This window comes from Delphinus delphis, chromosome 9, assembly GCF_949987515.2.
Source record: "Delphinus delphis chromosome 9, mDelDel1.2, whole genome shotgun sequence".
Taxonomy (NCBI): domain Eukaryota; kingdom Metazoa; phylum Chordata; class Mammalia; order Artiodactyla; family Delphinidae; genus Delphinus; species Delphinus delphis.
This window is the reverse complement of record NC_082691.1, coordinates 10488938-10504886: the sequence shown is the minus strand read 5'-3', so window position 1 is coordinate 10504886 and position 15949 is coordinate 10488938. Positions and strand designations below refer to the sequence as shown.

The 15949-nt window shown below is 54.2% G+C and overlaps 1 protein-coding gene across 1 annotated transcript in view; it reads left to right on the top strand.

The window, feature by feature from the left end:
- Nucleotides 1-13403, top strand: part of RAMP3 (receptor activity modifying protein 3) — a 54299-nt gene extending 40896 nt beyond the window's left edge. The window contains exons 6-7 of the mRNA XM_060021226.1: nucleotides 8012-8144; nucleotides 12377-13403. Coding sequence (XP_059877209.1) covers nucleotides 8012-8144; nucleotides 12377-12632 — 389 coding nt within the window. The 3' untranslated portion in view covers nucleotides 12633-13403. The remainder of the gene's footprint in view (nucleotides 1-8011; nucleotides 8145-12376) is intronic.
- The last annotated feature ends 2546 nt before the right edge of the window (nucleotides 13404-15949 follow it).

Genomic DNA, 15949 nt, shown 5'->3' with positions numbered 1-15949 from the left:
AAAACCAAAAGCCAACTAACTGAACTGTTTGCTATACCAACGTTTTCTGATTGGCAAACTTATAAACATGTTCTCTAACCTCTAAAAACATTTTTTAAAAAATACGTTTTTATAGCATAATTTCTCTTTAAAGTGGTTCAAGATGTGTGTCTAATAAACCCAAACACCTTTAGTTTTTTTTTTCTCTCGTAAGACAAAAGAAGATAGACTTGTCTAGCAATCAGTGTTCCAGTACTTTATCTTAAAAATGACCTAGACCTTCAAGAAATGTTTATCATTTAACTTAATTCAGAAAAACTCGAAAGTTTCAAGTTACTAAGAATCTGGAAAGACTAAAACATAATTACTTCTAAAGAGTTCACCTAAAAGCTTCTATACCACTTATCTTTATTTTTTTTACTTATGACAGTATCATCATACAAAATTCATTTTCTTGTTGACAAGTTTTTCAGTAGATATAATATGAATTTACTGACTTTCAGTAAACCTAGGTACAATAAAATCATACTTAACATTGATGACTCTAAAGACATGTCTGTATTAACTATACTTAAACTAACTTTAATGCTGGATATTAATTTAATACTGAATATTCCCCAGATCACATGAACCTGAAATTCATTTTGGTTAGTTTTTTGTTGTATTTAGAAATGTTTGATTTGTAAGCACTTACTTTTCTTTAAGCCAATTAAGTAGCGCTCATTTACAAATTAGTTTTGGTAATACTATCCAGAGATAAAGACATATAATTATAATGTATGCATAGACATACATATATCCAGATAGGCAGAGATCTCATAGCTTCATTAAATTAATTAATTAATTAATTAATTAATTAATTTATGGCTGCGTTGGGTCTTCGTTGCTGCGCGTGGGCTTCCCTAGTTGCGGCGAGTGGGGGCTCCTCTTCATTGCGGTGCATGGGCTTCTCATTGCGGTGGCTTCTCTTGTTGTGGAGCATGGACTCTAGGTGTGTGGGCTTCAGTAGTTGTGGCAGGTGCGCTCAGTAGTTGTGGCTCGTGGTCTCTAGAGTGCAGGCTCAGTAGTTGTGGTGCACGGGCTTCTTTGCTCCGTGGCATCTGGGATCTTCCTGGACCAGGGATCGAACGCGTGTCCCCTGAATTGGCAGGCAGATTCTTAACCGCTGCCCCACCGGGAAGTCCCATACCTTCATTTTAAAACTTATTCATGAATCAGGTATTTATTTCAATACAAAACTTATTAGTTTATAAATCTTATCCCATTTTTCCTCTCTATTGTGAAACAGCTCTAATGCATAATAGTAGTGTAGTTTAGGGACCCATTAAAGGGCAAAATTTTCCCCCCGAATCTAGGGAGTATTATGGCCAGGTTGTATTACAAAGGAAAATCATCTTTTTACATTTCATTGCTTTGCAACTGGAAGTGGTCCACTTCTGCAGGACGCACCCTGAGGTGCTGCATTCCGAAAACAGATTTTGTTTCCCATAGAAGTCACACTTACGCCCAAGACAAATGCAAAGATACACACAAAGAACACAATTCAACTCTTGTAGCACAAGAACAGAAGGGTGAAGTCCAACAGTTCCCTCGACTTACCCAAATGAGGTTTCCTCTTTTTAACAACAAACAACATACAAATGGAAAGATAGGGAATCAGAACATCGTGTGTCATGGCAATTCACCTGGCCAGTGTAAAACCAAAAATAATAGTTGAACTAAGTTAAGTTTACTTACTTCAGTTTAAAAAGCCTCTCCCCCCATCCTTTTTCACTTTTGGTTGAAGTTCTACTAATTAACCCAAGGCCTACTGCTCGGTTTCATGCCTAGCCCTTGACCAGCCCCTTGGGTCTGGGTGTGAATTCTGGGGGCCTCCCTTTGCAGCACCTTAACACCAAGATTATGAGACACTTACTTACTGGCCCTTAGCTTCAGTTTCCCCCACTCTAGTGTGGATGCAGGAATAGCACCCTATAAAGGGCTGTTGTGATAGCCATTTGGATTCAATGAGTTCAGTCCCCATAACGATGTGCGGGGACCAAGAGTGTGGAATGAAAGGGTTGTGTGTATGGGAAGCTCCCATCAGTGCCTGGCACACATTCTGTGGGCACTCGAGTTTGCTAGCAGCTGTGGCTACCAGCGGCTCACAGCACCCCCAGGCAGAGTGCCCATGCCAGTGTGTATGTGTATGAACATGTCACTGTCACTGTTTTTGTCACTGGTGGGCGTAATGTTGTCCTGCTGTTGAGCCACCTCCTTTCACACTGGATTCTGTGGACTCAAGCGAGCCCAGAGGCAGTGGCTGGATATCAAGTAGCCCAGTGACGCAGTGATTGCAAGGAGGTGGTTAGCCGAGAGGTGTTTGAAGGTCCTCTGACGTCCCTATTCATCATATAGATACAGAAACTGAGGTCCAGGGTGGGGAGGGAACTCCTCAGACTGCAGGGACTGGGGGCAGAACCTTTCAGAAACCACACCCTCCCACAGCCCTACTGGCCATGGCCCATCGCTGCAGAGCCTGCAGTCTGCTCGATGCTGATTTGCGCAAGAGGAGAACGAGAGCTCCTGTATTTCGTTTCCAAGTGACTGGCCATAAAAGGCCTTTCTCTTGGAAATGCATCTGTTTGGCTGTTTCTCATCTCCCAGAGTCTGGAAGTCCCCTAGACAAAAGGAACACAGTGCATTTTCTTTGTTTCCCTGATGGAACCAACTGAAATGGTTTTCTATTTCAACTTAATTCCCGAGACCTTTACTAATGCAGCTGGTAGCTTGAGTGGGTGGCAGCAACACACTTTCTTGGTGTTGTCAGGAATCTGCATCTTTACCTCCCTGTTATAACACAGGGCAGGTTGTTGGGTTTGGCTGGGAGCCCCTGAAGCCTGTGCATCAGAAATGGTGCCATGGGCTTCCCTGGTGGCGCAGCAGTTGAGAATCTGCCTGTGAATGCAGGGGACACGGGTTCGAGCCCTGGTCTGGGAGCATCCCACACGCCGCGGAGCAACTAGGGCCGTGAGCCACAACTACTGAGCCTGCGCGTCTGGAGCGTGTGCTCCGCAACAAGAGAGGCCGCGATAGTGAGAGGCCCGCGCACCGCGATGAAGAGTGGCCCCCGCTCACCACAACTAGGGAAAGCCCTTGCACAGAAACGAAGACCCAACACAGCAAAAATAAAATTAAAAAAAAAAAAAAGGAAATGGTGCCGTAATTACCAGTCTCCCCACCCCCTCACGGAGGGCACCTGTGGTTGATCAGACAGGTGTCCCATGGTGCCTGCCCTGTGCATCCTCACAGCATCCCCCGCCCGCCCCCATGGGCGGGAGAAGTTATCCCAGGAAACCTGCCTTAGGATGTCACGTGGTCCTTGATGACACATTCTCAACCTGCCCTGGCCAGGCCCCTGTGGTGCTGGGTATGTGGCGATTCTGGGACACATGGAGATTCTGGGTTCATGGAGATTCTGTCCATGAGGAAGCAGGAAGGAAGAGGAAGAAGGGGCTCCAGTGGTGGGGAGAAGTGGGAGGGGAGGAGGAGAAAGCCCTGGGCTGGGTCTCAGTGATCCGACAGGTGGCCGTTGGGTCAGGCTGAGGATGTCTAGGTGTTCCAGGTCCAGGGGTCCAGGTCCAAGGGGTCCAAGAAGTCCAGGGGGTCCAGGTATTCAAGGTCCAGGGGGCATCTAGGAGGTCCAGGGTCCAGGTATTCAAGGCCTAAGAGGTCCAGGGGGTCCAGGTATTCAAGGTCTAGGGGGCATCTAGGAGGTCCAGGGTCCAGGTATTCAAGGCCCAAGGGGTCCAGGGGGTCCAGGTCCGGAGGATTAAAGTCCAGGTCATCCAGGTCCATGGATCCAGGTTCAGTTGGGTCTAGATGGTGGTCCAGGTGGTCTAGACAGGCCAGGTCCAGTCGGGCCATGGCTGGGAGGAGTGGCAGCAGCCAGCAGGGGCGAATAGTGTGAGACTTGCCTGGCCCGTGCCCATGTGGGAGGAGGGTGGAGCCCAGGACAGCCATGAAGGATACTGAGAGGATGCTGTCAGGGGATGACAAGACCAGGCCCAGGAATGGGTACAAGGGCTGGATGTCAGGTGGACTTTCAGAGCCTGTGGTGGGGAGCCTGTCAGTGAGCTGTGGGGAAAAGATGCCTTTGGAACAGGGCAACCAGTGGGAGAAAGGAGCATAGGCTGCCTTCTCATCATCTGCCTCCACCTCAGCCTGAGAGCCTGCGTTCCCTAAAGTCACTAACTGCGGGCCTGCACGGCCCTGGACCCAGGGCTGCACCTGGGTTCGGCCCCCTACCGTGTTACTGAGCAGGTCGATGACTTTCCCCAGTCACAGTGGTCCTGTCTTGTTGGGCTGTTGCAGGGCTCGGCGAGCTGGACCACACTTAGGACAGGGCACTCAGTGGACATTGGTCAGTACTGTAGTGGAGGGAAGCCGGGCAAGGAGGTGTCACGGCAGGTGTCACGGCTCCATTTCCAGATAGGGAAACCGAGCCTCAGAGAGGAGAGTGAGTGCGTCTGGGCTGGGGAGCAGAGCCACGGGGCTGTCTGACTCCCCTCTGACTCTTGGTTTCAGCGCTCCCATTTTCTGTCTCTTACTCTGCAGAGTGTGGGCCTGGGTCTCGCATCACCCACCTGGAGCTTGTCAGAGATTAGCATCTTGGTGCCCCAGGCCTGCGGGGTTAGAATCTTCATTGCACAAGATCTCCACGTGCCTGTGTGCACGTAACTGTGAGCAAGCATTGCTCTTCCCACTTGTTCTCAGCTCTGACAGCACGTTGGAATTATGTGGGCGTAGGGGCAGTTTAACAAACACCGATTCTTGGTCCCTGTCTCAGGGCCTGGGCTGTGGCCTGGGTGAGTCTGGTGTGCGGCCAAGTCAGACACCTCACGTGGTCACCCTGAGAGACTCAGTCTCTTAAATGATATATCAATTCACGTATAGCTCAAGAACCTTCCATTTTTGCCCTTTATATTATCACTGTCATACATTTTATTTAAACTTAAGTTGTAAATCCACAAAACATTATTTATTTATTTATTTATTTATTTTTATAAATTTATTTATTTAAGTTTGGCTGCTTTGGGTCTTCGTTGCTGCATGCGGCCTTTCTCTAGTTGCAGCGAGCGGGGGCTACTCTTCATTGCGGTGCGCAGGCTTCTCATTGCGGTGGTTTCTCTTGTTGCGGAGCACGGGCTCTACGTGCGTGGGCTTCAGTAGTTGTGGTTCACGGGCTTAGTTGTTCCACGGTATGTGGGATCTTCCCGGACCAGGGATTGAACCCGTGTTCCCTGCACTGGCAGGTGGATTCTCAACCACTGCGCCACCAGGGAAGTCCCCACAGTACGTTATTGTTTTTGTTTTCACAGTCAGTTATCTTTTAAAAGATTTAAATGTTGAGAAACAAACTTTATATATTTACTCCTAGAGTTACAATTTCTGGTGCTCTTCATTCCTTTGTGAAGATCAATATTTACTTCTGATATTATTTTCCTTCTCCCTAAAGGAAATTCTTAAATATTACTTGAAGTTTGAGTGTGCTTGTAATACCTTCTTTCAACTTTTGAATGTTTGAAAAAACTTTTATTTTTTAAAAAAGCTTTTTGAGGTATAACTCACATACCACACATTCACCCATTTAAAGTATATAGTTCAATGTTTTTTAGTATATTTACGGAGTTTTGCAACTATCACCACCATCCAGTTGAGAACATTTCATCACTCCTAAATAAATTCCATGCTCACTAGCAGTGATGACCCATTCCACCAACCCCCTTGGCCTTAAGTAATCTAATCTGCACTCTGCCTCTACAGAGTTGGCTGTTCTGCAGACTTCATTAAATGGAATCCTACAATATGTGGTATTTTGTGACCGGCATCTTTCACTTAACATAATGTTTTCAAGGTTTATCCAAGCTGTAGCACGTGTCAGTACTTCATTCTTTTATGGAAAGAAATTACACTACTACCTCTAGTAGTGTGATTGTGGGGTCATATAGTCATTGTATTTTTAACATTTTGAGAAACTGCCAGGAAACTATTTTTCAATGTGGCTGCATCATTTTACGTTTCTGCCAGCAGCATACGAGGGTTCAAATTTCTCCACATCTTCACCAACATTTGTTAAATCTTTTTTTTTCTCCCCTCCCCTCCCCCCAGCTCTGTTAGATCTTTTTGATAATAGCTATCTTGGGGGGTGTGAAGTGATATCTGATTATGGTTTTGACTTGCATCGCCCTGATGGCTAACGATGTTGATTGTCTTCTCATGTGCTTATTGGTCATTTGTGTATATTTTTGGAGAAATGTTTATTCAGATCCTTTGCCTATTTTTAAATGGGTCATTGCTCTCTTTTTATAGAGTCATAAGAGTTCTTTATCTATTCTAGATACAAGCCCCTTATCAGAAATACGATTTTCATACATTTTCTTTCATTCGGTGGGTTGTCTTTTCACTCTATTGATGGTGTCTTTTGAAGAACAAAAGTTAAAAATTTTGATATAGTTCACTTTCTGTCTTTTTCTTTTGTTGTTTGTGCTTTTGGTGTCATATTTAAGACGACTTTGTCTTATACAAGGACACAAAGACTTTCTCCTTTTATCCTAAGAATTTTTATAGTTTAGCTCTTACATTTAGCTCTCTTATATGTTTTGAGTTAATTTTTGTGTAGATTGTGAGGAAAGGGTCTAACTTTATTCTCTTGCATGTGTATATACAGTAGTTCCAGCGCCATTTGTTGAAAAGACTATTCTTTCCCTGGTGAATTGTCTTGGTACATTTATAGAAAATAATTTTATTCTAAAATGAAGGTTGATTCTTGGACTCTTAATTTTATTCCATTGATCTATATGTCTACCCTCATGCCAGTGCCACACTGTCTTCATTATTGTAAGATTATTGTAAGTTGTGAAGTTGTGAGTCCCACATAGGCACACATACACCAGATACACACGGTAGGGCAGCGTGCACATAGACACACACATGTACAAACACACATACCACACAGACATACGTATACACCCATACACACATCAGGACACACACGGCAGGGCAGCACACATACATACATACACACATACATATGTCAGGATACACATGGCAGGGCAGATACACCTACACACACAACACACACAGATGTGAACACAACACACACACACTAAGACACACATGGCAGGGCAGCGTACACAAAGACACACACACACACATAGATGCACACACATACATATATCAATACAACATATGTACTCCAGGACATGCACAGCAGGGCTTTCTCTTGATTATATGATGGGAGCCAAAGCTAGGGGTCACGAGAGGGAAGATTACGAGGGGGGGAACTGACCCCTGGAAATCGGATGCCTGGAGAGGGTGGGGGGACGGGTCCTGAGGGTCAGACAGGTGGGTGTTCCCAGTGGGAGGAGGGTGTTCTCTGGGGGTGGAGGGCACAGGAAGTGTTGGGGGCAGAGCTCAGGAAGAGTGATGAGAAATCCTGGGGCAGGGGTCCTGCCAGACCCCAAGAGTGTTCAAAGGCCTGGCCGCTGTTGCTGGACCCTGCAGCCCTCAGCCCCTGGCCTCCTGGAGTTCAAGGGGGTGGCTTTGACAGGGTGGGCAGTCCTTACTGTCAAGGGCCCTCTGTCGCTGCCCAGAGGCCTGGGACTGTCATCAGACTCTCAGAACGCTTCCTGGGACATGCTGCGGGTGCCCTCACCCTCGAGGTGCAGTGGTTGCCCCTGCTCCCTGTCCCCACCCAGCCCGGACTCCGTCAGCCCTCAGCCTCTCCACTCCCGGGACCCCTGTCCCTCTGAATGCTGTCCTCTTACCTGCTTCTTCCCATGCCGCCCTGGGAGGCCACGGGCCCTCTGGGTCCTGTCTCCTGGATGCCTCCAAGTGGGTCACTCTTTCTGCACTGGCTTCAACCTCCCCGGGTCACATGGAGGTCAAGGTGAAGGAGGAAGACCCCAGCTGGCCTTGAGGGTCATCAGCAGGAGCCCTTCAAGGCTCATGCCAGCAATTCCAGCAGTGCTCACGGCTCTCTCCTCTCTAGGGGAGTGTCCCCCAGTGGGCGGCTGCAATGAGAAGCGCATGCTGGCCATGCTGCCCCACTGCGGCCAGACCTTTGCTGAAAGGATGAAGAAGGTGGAGGTCTGGAAGTGGTGCAACTTGTCGGAGTTCATCGTGTGAGTGTCCCTGCTCAGGCACTGGGCCTGCCCTCGCCCTGCCCTCGCCCAGCCCACGCCCTGCCCGTGGCTTGCCCACGCCCTGCCCACGCCCAGCCCACGCCCTGCCCTCGCCCAGCCCACGCCCTGCCCTCGCCCAGCCCACGCCCTGCCCTCACCCAGCCCACGCCCTGCCCATGCCCTGCCCGTGGCTGGACTACCCTCTGCCCACAGCCCGTCTGTATCCTGCTGACCGTGTGCCCGTGCCCTGCCCTTGCCCTGCCTACGTCCTGCCCTCGGCGTCTGTGCCCCGCATGCTCCGAGGTCCACTCCAAGCCTCACAGCCCTCCGCTCCCCACACGGACCACCCTGGCAGTTCCAAACTGGACACTCCAGGCTGTGTGTCCCCCATTCCTCTGAGCGAGGTCATGTCTCTGGGAAACCCTGACACCCACTGCCCTTCCAGAATTGGGTTAGTGCCCTGCCCTGGCATGCCTGCCTCTCTTCACGGTCCATGCTGGGTGGAAATTGTCCTTTTGGGTTTTCTTCACAGCACCGGCCAGGGCTGGGTTTGTAGTCAGGACCAGTGGACCCCAGAGAAACTGAACCCCGCTGGTTTCTACCTGGTGCGGCGGGAGCAGTGCCTCACCACAGAGAGCCCCACGTCTAGAAGCTCCTGAGGTTTTTGATCTCCTCTGGTCACACCTAGCATCAAGTGTCAAGGTGGCCCTTTCACCTCCTCAGAAATCACCTACGGGCTGTGCCCGCCCTCCTCCACTTCCCACTTGGCCATCTCAATCTGGTGCGCTGCTGGCGGCCGCTGCAGACTCACACTGTCCTGTGAGCCGTGCTTGCCTGGAGGCCCCATCCTCCCTGGGAGCCCCGGATTTGCTCAGTTGCATCAGCCCTTTCTCCTCCAAGACCCCGGCCCCTGTGCTCTCTGCCCCCAGTGGCTGTTCTAGGGGCTTCCATGCCCAACTCCCCCGGGGACAGTGGCAGGCCCCTCGCAGACATAGTTGTTCGCTGAACCAAACAGTATGAAATTTCTGTGTCTGCTGGGAAAGGGGGCTGGGGGCTCGGGAAGGGGCTTGGCCAGGCTTCTTCTTGTCCTCTGAGCCTGGCCTGGACGCCAAGCCTGGAGTGGACACACAGGGGTCCGGGGTAAGGGAGGATGAGGTGGGCGCTTCCCATCCTGTGCCTTTGTCACCTGCTAAAGCCTCAGCGAGGAGATCAGACATCCAGCCCTGGGGCCTGAGGACAGCAGAGGGGGCAGCCAGGAGGGGGGTCTGGGAGTTGGAGAGAGAGGGGCCGACTTCCACCTGAGTAGGGAAATTTGCCTGGCGGGGGAGGGAGTCTGACGGGGGCGGTTTGCCTCGCTCCCGGCCTCTGCATCCCCCTTTCCCAGCTGGCCTATGGCTGCGTCTTCTCTTGCTCTGGAAGCCAGACTGAAGGGAGGACATGGGGAGGCCCTGGGTGACCAGGGGATGCTTGAGAAGCACAGACCCTGTCGTGACCCTGGTTCTGCGATGTCACACAAACAGCAGCTTCCTTGTGAAGGACACCCTGATTTCGTCTCCAGCCTGAACTTGGGCTGGCGAGTTAACAGGGCTTGGGAGCAGTGTGTGCAAGTGTGTGCGTCCCTGCCTTCTGCCTCCCCAGCCCAGGGAAGGGCGGGATGCTGGGGTGTGGGAGTTGGCCTCTACAACTCTCGCCATGTGCCTGAGTGCCCGACCTCTCGGTGTCTTTTATCCTAAAAGCGTTTGCTCTTAAAATTCGGAGCCACTTCCCAGCGTTCTTGGGAAGCACCAGGTGTGGGCATTCTGCGCCTGGCCCCGTAGGTCGACCCACAGAGATGGGTGTTGTGCTCAGCTCTGCCCCATTCCTGGCCTTTGGGGCTCACCCCGAGACCTCACCGAGCACCTACTACGTGCCAGGCACTTGTCAGGAGTGTATTCACTTCACCTCATTTGGTCCTTTCAGTCACCTTATCAGATAAGAATTATGAACCCCATTTACAGGCAGGGACACTGAGGCTCATGGAGGCTAAGTAATGTGGACAAAGTCAGGAAGATGGTCAGTGGGCTAGCTGGGATTGAAGGACATTGATTCTTCATCCTGACCCCTAAGCTGCTGTCCTGTGCTGTTTTCTGTGCACGGGGGTCACTCGGGCCACACACCACTCCCCAGCCCCTGCAGGCTTGCTGTCCACAGTGGGGCTTCCCCCAGCTCCATCTGCTTCGTTCCAGCCCTATGAGCCCTGGGGTGGGTCGGGGCTTGGCAGGGTGTCCAGTTAGAGGCTCTGTCTGGGGTGGCAGGTCACTGACGGGGCCCAGTGTGAGGGGTGGGTCTTGGGGAGTGATGGGTTTGCCTGAGGACCTGCCTGGTGAGGTGTCCCAGAGCCTGAGCATGTCCCAGGGGCCACATCACGGCTCTGCACACAGATTCCAGGCTGTACCCTTTGCTTCCCGTTCTCTTTTGCCTCGTGTGGCTCTCCCTTGTCTGCGTTAGCTGAGGGGTGCAGGGCAGACGTGTGCCGGACCAGCAACCCAAGCGTCTGGACTGGGAAACTGCCCGGGGCTGCCGGGAGGCGTGGGCACTACGAAGGCCTGGTTTAGTGATTAGCAGCCCCGTTTCCCACCGCCTTTCCAGGCAGAGACGAGGTTCTGTACAGGAAGCTCCTTGCAGGAAGCAGTTCCTTCCTGTTGCTCAGGCCAGGTCACTCGCCCTGGGTCCACACCGGAGGGAGGAGGGGGGCCACAGGGCCTGCTGCCTGTGGGGATCTGAGGCAGGAGCCTCTCCCGCTCCCATACCTGTCCTGCATGCAGCACTCTGCCAGCTGCAAGAGAGTGTGGGCAGTGGTGGAGCTGGTGCACCTTGGCACGTGTCTGACCAGCCCTCTCACCAGAGCACCTTGGACAATGGCTGCCAGCCTAGGCCACCACTCCCAGGGGCCGCTAATCCCAGGCCAGCTGGCCGTGGGGCTGAACTCTGGGTCCTGGTAGCTGTAGCCCTTGGTTGGCTTCAAGGACCGTCCAGAGCCAGCCCGCTGGATGGACGTGGCTCCTCATGGGTGGTTTGCTGAGTGCCCTTTCCGGTTGACTGACACAGACAGGAGGACCCTGGGGCGGGGGGAATCCCACGTGTCCTGTCAGATGGGGGCTGGGAGAGGTGACGTCTGAGAGGAAGACAGGCCGGGGCTGGGCTCACAGGTGGGACACGCTCCCCCAAACCAGGTAAATGAGGGCAAGCTGCCTTGACTGGGAGGCCGCTGGTCCTCGGCCTGCCTCAGAGAGACCTCTTCCCCGGGGAGCCCATAGAGTGGCCTTAGGTGACAAGGGCCTTGCAGGTCCAAGTGGCTGTGACTCCACACACCCCTTGGCCTTGGAAAAAGAAGCCAGGCCCAGAGTACCCCCTGGGAAGACTTGAGAAATGCTGGGCCCAGACCTTGGGCGTTGGGACTTCACGTCCTCATAGGAAGCAGGTGACGGGTGTGGATGACCAAGATGAGGCAGGGATGACGTAGGAGATGCAGGACGGGGCATGAGGTGTATTTTGGGGGGCTCACGGCCTCAGAGTTTCCATGCTGGGCTCTGCTGCCTCTGTTTTTTTTTTGTTTTTTTTTTTTGCGGTACGCGGGCCTCTCACTGTTGTGGCCTCTCCCATTGCGGAGCACAGGCTCCGGACGCGCAGGCCCAGCGGCCACGGCTCACGGGCCCAGCTGCCCCGCGGCACGTGGGATCCTCCCGGACCAGGGCACGAACCCGTGTCCCCTGCATCGGCAGGCGGACTCTCAACCACTGCGCCACCAGGGAAGCCCTGCTGCCTCTGTTTTAAGATGGGAGGGCCAGGAGTTGGGCTCGATGACACCGGGCTCTGTGCAGAGGTCATTGTCTGCTGGGGTGGGCACGAGGGGAATCGAGTTTGTGACGCGGCAGCCTGCGAAGGGGAGTAGAACATGGCTGTGCACTTTGGGGAAGGGGCTCAGGGGCAGATGAAAGCGGGGCTGAGGCCTAGAGGTGGGAAGCAGAGCATGGAGTCGCCATGCCAGAGAGCCTCTGGGCAAGGACGCCAGGGAGATGGACCCTGCTGGCCCAGCAGGCCCAGTAGGGCTCAGAGCAGGAGGCCTTCCCCTGTGTCCTGGAGCCATGATGAGAGCAGGTAGCCAGACAGGATTGCCCCCCACTTTCCTGGCGGTCAGGGCCAGAGTGAGGAGGGGCAGAGGAGCCAGGCGGTCAAGCCCTCTGCCTTCGCAGGTACTACGAGAGCTTCACCAACTGCACCGAGGTGGAGACCAACGTGGTGGGCTGCTACTGGCCCAACCCCTTGGCGGAGAGCTTCATCGCTGGGGTCCACAGGCGGTTCTTCCAAAACTGCTCCGTGGACAGGCAACACTGGCAGGACCCCCCAGACGAAATTCTCATCCCGCTCATCGCAGTGCCCATCCTGCTGACCATCGCCATGACCGGCGTGGTGGTGTGGCGCAGCAAACGCACCGACCAGGTGGTGTGAGGGCCCGGTGAGTCCGAGGGGCCCCGCCTGGGGAAGCGGAAGAAAGTTCTCCAGGGCTGGGAGAGCCGGTGGACACTCTTCGGCTGCCCCCACCCTACCTGGGCGGCCTTTGGGCTGGTGAAAGAAAACGTGCCGCGGCTGGAGCCTGCGTGCTAGGCACAAGTCACCGCTGCTTCGCCCGCGCTGTCCCAGGCTGGGCTGGGGCCTCGGAGTTCCTAGCACAGAGTCCCGTGGTGCCCCATCTGCAGCCCCGGCCAGACCCCGCCTCCCAACTGACTCTACCCCTGGCCCCAGCCCAGCCCTGACTCCACCCCTTGGCTCTGACTCCACCTCTGGCCCTGACCCCACCTCCAGCCCTGGCCCCACCCCCAGTCCTGACCCCACCCCCGGTCCTGGCCCCACCTCCCACTCTGACTCCACCCCAAGCCCTGGCCCCACCCCGGCACCGCCCTGGAAAGGTGTGCCTATTCCCACCTGGCTGGGGGTTGGGGGTAAAGAGATAGTGAGGGGGTTTTTGTAGGTCCTCGCTTCGCAGGCTTTGAGTCCTCTTGGTAGGGAGCCCACCTACAGATCTGGAAGACTGAGGGTTGGGTTGGGGGTTCCGAGGAGCCACAGCACAGCCTGAGACCTGCTTTCTGGGGCCACCACCAGGGGCTGGAGCTTCCTAACGGCCTCCCGCTGTGAGCACGGCCTCGGGGTGGGGTCCCCTGCGCTGTCCTTCTGGCTGAGCTCTGTCTGCCATGTCTGTGCTTTCTCTGAGTAAAGAGTCATGCTGCTTCTGGGGTTTCCAGTGTTATTTCAGGGAATTCCCAGAGACCCCTCCTGGCCTCTTAGAACCGGCAAGTCCCCCATGCCCATTTTACAGATGGGGAGTGCCTGAGGCTCCAGAATGTCGGAGCTCAGAGTGGCAAAGAGAGCTTCACACCAGGGGAATGTGGGCAGGCAGGAGGCATCCACCCATCCAGCTTGCAGAGGTTTTGTGCTTCCCACTGGCACGCTGCGCTTTGAGGATGGAGGGGAGACTATCCTTCCAGCGTTTCAAGGTCGCCTAGGGCTTGCCAAGACCCCCACCTGGTCCTGGGGACCTGGGAGCAGCTGGTGGGGGCACTTCGTCCGCAGACCTCTCGCTGGGCCTTGTCCATGTTCCAGTTCTGGGGCCGAGGCTTTTGGATGTGGGCTGTTGGCTTCAGCACGGTCTTGCTGGGGACCAGAGGTGGGCCATGGCTATGAGTGGACGTGGAGAGAACCTGGCGGGGCAGTCCCTGTGTCCATCAGAGGCCCCGCCCCCCTTCCTGCCCAGAGATGTGCTGGTCCCCTGAGCCTGCTGGTCCCCTCTAGGTGCCCAGCGGTGCGGGTAGGGGCACAGTGTAGGGACAGAATCTGAAACTCCTGGCACTTCTGCTTCGTGAGGCAGCTTCGGCCGAGGACCAGAAGTCTGTGATCTGAACGTGAACCCACGCTGACTCCAGCGCATCTCCCGCTACCTGAGCCTCGCTGGTCACCTTCGCTGGACGTCTGCCAGATGACGTGGCCTCTGGAGGCCGGGGTGCGGGGTCAGAGTGCTCGCGGGTCTCAGACCATCTCAAACGTTTAAAATGTTGGCCCTCTTCTCAGATGATGTCCTGGGGGGCGTGGCTGCCTTGGCGGGTGTGCAGCCCAGCCCCTGGCTGGCCCTGGTCACTCCCTGTTTGAGGGCCTCTGGAGCACATGCTGTGTGTGCCTTCCCCTCCCCAGGAGTCCTCACTTCCTGGGTCCCATAAGAAGCTGGGCCCCCACCAAGGGGCTACTCCTGTGTGCACATGGCCTTCAAGTGGCCCTCTTGGCTGCGGACCCCACCCTTACCAAGAGTGGCGACCCTTGCAATCCTGGGCCAGGCACCGGGCCACCCGACCACCCCCCTTAGCTCTACAGTGCACTTCCTTCACTATGCTAACTTTAGAGACCTCCTGGCCCCCATGAGACCTCCGACCCCCAGGCCAGCTCCGTCCAGCTCTGGCTCTCTGCCTTCCCCCCCGCCCAGCCTGAATCCTGGTCAGTGGACTATTGGTCATGCCTTTGCGTGCTCTGTCAGCCCCTTGGCCCTCTCGTCTTTCACTGTGCTCATTGGCAAAACCAGGGCACGGCTAACCCAGTTCTTTGCCTCCTTGAACCTGCAGCGGGGCTGCTGAATGTGTCGGGTGAAGAACGCACAGGGATGCTGTGTCAGCACCTACTGCTGGGTAACAAATATCACAGACTTCAAGGCTGGAAGTAGTCCAGCTCTGCAGCCTGGAGTCGGGGTCCAGGTTTGCTGGTTCTCAGTGCAGGGTCTCTCCAGACTGGAGCCAAGATGTCATCCGGAGCTCGGGGTTCTCGCCCAGGCTCACGGGGTGTGGCAAAGGCCCGTTGAAGGGCTAAGGGCCCCATTTCCTGTGGCTGTCGGTGGGGCTGCTCTTAGCTGCTAGAGGCCCTGCACATGTTCCTGCCTACATGGCCCCCTCCATCTTCAAAGCCAGCAAAGGAGACTGTACATCATATTGACCCCTCTGACCTCTAGACTTGGATTTATCGGGGTGGGGGGGGGAGTCATATGATCGGTAAGCCCGCCAGGATAATCTCCGTATCTGAGAGCCAGTAAAGTTGAGACCTTAATCACATCTGAGAAATCCTGTTGCCCTGGTTAGAGTTTGATTGAATAATCGGAGAGGGTGTGTGTCTACCAGGGTGGGGACCCCAGGACATCTGGGACCCCCACCCCGACCCCAGCCCCAGTTCTGCCCTTCCCTCTGCCTGGGTTTTCCCGGATGTCTCACAGCTCCTCCTCTTCGTCTCACTCCTTTATTTTATCGCTGAGTCTCACAGTGGCAGAGGGCTGGTTCCCTCCATCTGGCACACTAAGTGTCACCCCTGTGCCCTGCTTTGTATCAATTGAAGGCGGGTGGGGAAGAGGGTCCAGCAAAGGACGTGGGCTGTGAGGGATGGAGGGTGCAGGGAGCAAGGTGTCTCTAGGGCCGGTCCGGCAGTCTGATGTCCTTTGTGCACTTACTTCTAGAAACATTTATTAGCGTGGGAGTCCCTGGGCACCATTTCTGGCCGAGGTGAGGTTGGGACTCTGACTGAGCCAAATGCTCCTTGTGCTGTGTGTGTTTGGAGAGTCTGGAGTTCCCTGCACTGAGGTCCTGAGGGCTGGGGGCCGTGGAGCTGCCGCACTGCTGTGGACAGGACTGGGGGGTGGGAGCCCAGGTGCCGGTCCCCACTCACCTCATCAGGAAGGGAAATAAACCTGCATTCAACATTCACCCTGTTCAAGAACTTAGGATCCAGGAATAAGAGGAATG